The sequence below is a fragment of the Ochlerotatus camptorhynchus genome, unplaced genomic scaffold (genome assembly GCF_037179485.1).
Source record: "Ochlerotatus camptorhynchus isolate MF236.1 unplaced genomic scaffold, CSIRO-AGI_Acam_v1.1 ptg000010l, whole genome shotgun sequence".
NCBI lineage: Eukaryota > Metazoa > Arthropoda > Insecta > Diptera > Culicidae > Ochlerotatus > Ochlerotatus camptorhynchus.
In genome coordinates, this window is record NW_027040502.1 from 1,305,649 (window position 1) to 1,309,230 (window position 3,582).

A 3,582-nucleotide genomic window follows, 5' to 3' on the forward strand; every position below is an offset into this window, starting at 1 on the left:
AAAAATAAAATAATGATCTGGTGCAAGTGAGGCGATCGTTTCTAGCGTATAATTTATTGCCGCCAGTTCAGCAACATATACGGAACAAGGAGCATGAAGCATTCGAGAGGCGCTATGAAATGCGTTATAAATACCAAAATCAGCGGATGCCTCTATTAGTGATCCAACTGTGAAGAACGATCTTGCGGAATCAACTTGGCAAAACTTTGCAGTATATAATGACGGAACAATCATGGAACGATGATGTTCTGGGATCCCACGAATCTCCCGCGTCATAGATACATCAATACTAACTGAATTGCCGAAGTCGGAGAAGCATACACGATGGGGATTATGCCGTGAAGGGCTGACATCCAGTGTTATGTGCACGTAGTACAATGATATAAAACGAGTTTGAGGGTTCAGCTCAAAAAGCTTTTCAAAGTTTTCGATTACCAGTGGGTCCATAACTTCGCAACGGGTGAGGAGCCTGAGGGACAATTCCGAAAACCGATCCGATAGTGGCAACATGCCCGCCAACACTTCTAGACTCATCGTATGAGTCGAGTGCATGCATCCTAACGCGATACGAAGACAACGATACTGTAAAAGTAAACTGACCGTTGGGGACTGTTTTCTAACCGTGTAGGTGATGAATTTTTTTCTAAATTCACCTGGCATCGCTGTTTGGCATACCTTCTTTCAAAAGTTGTACTGTGAAACGTCAAAAAAAAGGGAAGATGTGCGCCGCTTCACAGTAATTTTCATATCAAGATCAAACAAACGCTCAAAACAAACATCAAACTGTGCGTGAAAAAAAAAACCCACGGAACAGCCAGTTCATCGTCCTTCGATTCACTCCGCTTTCTTTTTCGAGGTAAGTAAATCGCAGAAAAATCCCTTGTTCTTTCAACAAACCTTCCACATACTTCCAGCACCATGATTAGCAGCACTGCCGGGGATCTGTCCTGTAACATCGCAAACTTGTGCCGCATTTGCTCGACTCCCGGATCGCACAGCATATTTGTCAAAATTCCAGCCTACCTGCATGAACATCCCCGGGAATGTGCTCGCTGGACGATGCCAATCCACAGGCTAGTAACGGAGGTGACCGGACTCGATATCACCGTAGATGATGGACTTCCGCAGAAGATTTGCGTTCTGTGCATTTCCTACCTGAAGCACGCCTACACATTCCGAAGGCAAACGATCGACAATGTCGCTGCATTGCTTGCTGCCAAGTACCTGCTCGGGGTACAGGAGCAACGGAAGGAATCGAAGAATATGGATGATATGGAGGAGATTATTCCAACTATGGTTGCTCCAGCGGTGATTCGGGCAAATGTAAATGTCGCTAGCTATAAGATGATGAATCTCGGGGGAGGACGAGGAAGGAAGTCCGTTCCATATCAGAAAAATCTTGATAAGGAGGTACTCCAGCAGGTGCTCGGTGGGAGCGTCCAGCAGAAGAAGAAGCAAAACAATGCCGAAGAGGAACGACGGCGTATTGAGGAGGCATTCTTGAGTAGATGGCAAGATTCATCTCCCGAGGATAATGCGACGGGAAGCGCCAGTGGATTCTTCAGCTATACAGAGAAAGAATTTCAAGAAGACGACGTCATGGAGCTGGATGTTCTGAAGGAACACAATATTACGTTTAATCTACCGGAAGATTACAAAGAAAAGAAATGTCCTTCCTGTCGGAAGCGATTCATGTTCGACGAGTCATACAATGAACACCTCAAGGAGTGTCTTCTTTTCAAGCTGGTCAAATTTATACGGGAAGTGTATCATTTCCTGTTCCTCAAGGAAAATCGTTCTATTTCTTCGTTCGAGTTCATCAGGAGAGTGGTATTTTCTGTTAAGAAAACGGTTGAAGTGATCTCCAGTTACGGCGAAGAAAGTACAGAACCGGAATCGGAAGTTGCAACAACTTCCACCGCTCAGACAGCCGATGATGATCAAAGCAAGATCGAACGTTCGTTCTTGACCAACCTGGAAAAGCTTCGAGTGAGCTACAATCCGGAAGGAACGATCATTCCTTCTCCTATTGCTCTGATGCAGCAAAGCGACGACGGACGAAGTTCCTTTACCACAGGATCTACCTCAATTTCTCCGGTCGTGGCGGTGACCAGGTGCGAAGAATGTCATGCGACATTCGAATCGGTCACCGAGCTGGAAGTGCACAATCTCAACTATCATCGCCAACCACTGACCACAGCTGCCACTCCGAATAATCTGAAAAGACTGGCACCTTTCCCTCAACCACCCATGCCACCATCGCCGAAGGAAGTGGATATGATTAAAAACCGACTCCTATCACGCACACCGGATTCGAACAGCGGAGGTCAAGCCGAAAGCGAAAGCGATGATCAGCGTAAGGCGATCAGTTGCAAGAAGTGCAAGAGACGCTTCTACACGATTTCACAACTGGACAATCATCAAATCCGCTCCTGCCAGCGGAAGTCACCTCGGCGGCTGCCAGAGTCGCGTGACAGCCCAGCAGATCGTAGCCGGAAGAATCTAAATGCCAGTTATTTTTACACGATGGAGCTACTCAAGGAAATGAAATAGTGACCGGATGTTTACGGTGATGCATTTTATCATGACGACGCACATGTATTTTTAGTTGGTATGTTTTTCTCGTTTCTGAAACAAAGACTGTCGCATGTTAGGTGTGTGCCAATTTGTGTTTTGACCGTTTTTTTTTTTTTTTTTAGCAAAGCTTTAATATTTTTGTTTCTATTCTTACAACATGTAATGTAAAGTAATTGCACGCGTCTTATTCCGCTTATTAAGCAGTATTTCGTTTGATATTAGCAAATAGGATGGAGTACCATTTAAAGGTACAGAATGCATCTAAATGCGAACCATAAGAGAAAATTAGAAATCAAAATGGTTTTAATAATAAAATGCCCAATCTTTTAATTTTGTCGAACCTCTTAACAAAATACGCGTATCTGTCAAAAGATACGGAATTAAAAGGAAATAATCAACAAACTCAAAAAGCTCTTCGATAGGTTCCTACGGCAATCAATTTAAATCCGAAATTTGCCTCTACTTCTTTTTCATTTTAGTTTTTTTAACATGGCCTTCACGTTTTTGTCATGATACTGTGGGGCGCGAACGCGGACCGCGAATAAATAAAACGAATAAAACTTGTTGTTTTTAATCGACAATCCCGAGGAGCTCTTTATTGTTTCACGTGTTTTACAACTCTGACACTTCCTCTTTTTCTCTGTTCGCTCACGAGGGGTGCGCTGATTGACAAACAATACCAAGCACCACAGAGTCCCCCCAAGTCACACCAGGAATCTAACTTTGTGTCCTGATTGTGTGATTTTCGTATTTTTATCGTCCTGTGGATGACCATCCACTCCTTGATTGCAGATGAATGCCGGTTTGATGCGGTCGATTGAGATTCGTTGAACTTTCCCATTTATTCGAAGATCCATGAACTTTTCGTGACGATCAGCTACTTCGTACGGCCCTTCATACGGTTGCACAAGTGGTTTCTTCACAGCATCTATTCGCACGAACACGTGACTGCACTTTTGGAGTTCGTGATTTACAAATACAGCCGGTTTGACATGATGGTTTGGG

At 44.1% G+C, this 3,582-nt stretch overlaps 1 protein-coding gene across 1 annotated transcript; it reads left to right on the forward strand.

Annotated features, from left to right (window-relative positions):
• Window positions 1-774: 774 nt before the first annotated feature.
• LOC135699531 (uncharacterized) lies at window positions 775-2,750 on the forward strand. The gene is made up of 2 exons (XM_065219813.1): window positions 775-856; window positions 915-2,750. Exon 2 carries the CDS (start codon window positions 919-921, stop codon window positions 2,551-2,553), a length of 1,635 nt encoding a protein of 544 aa, XP_065075885.1. The 5' UTR covers window positions 775-856; window positions 915-918; the 3' UTR covers window positions 2,554-2,750.
• Window positions 2,751-3,582: the final 832 nt, after the last annotated feature.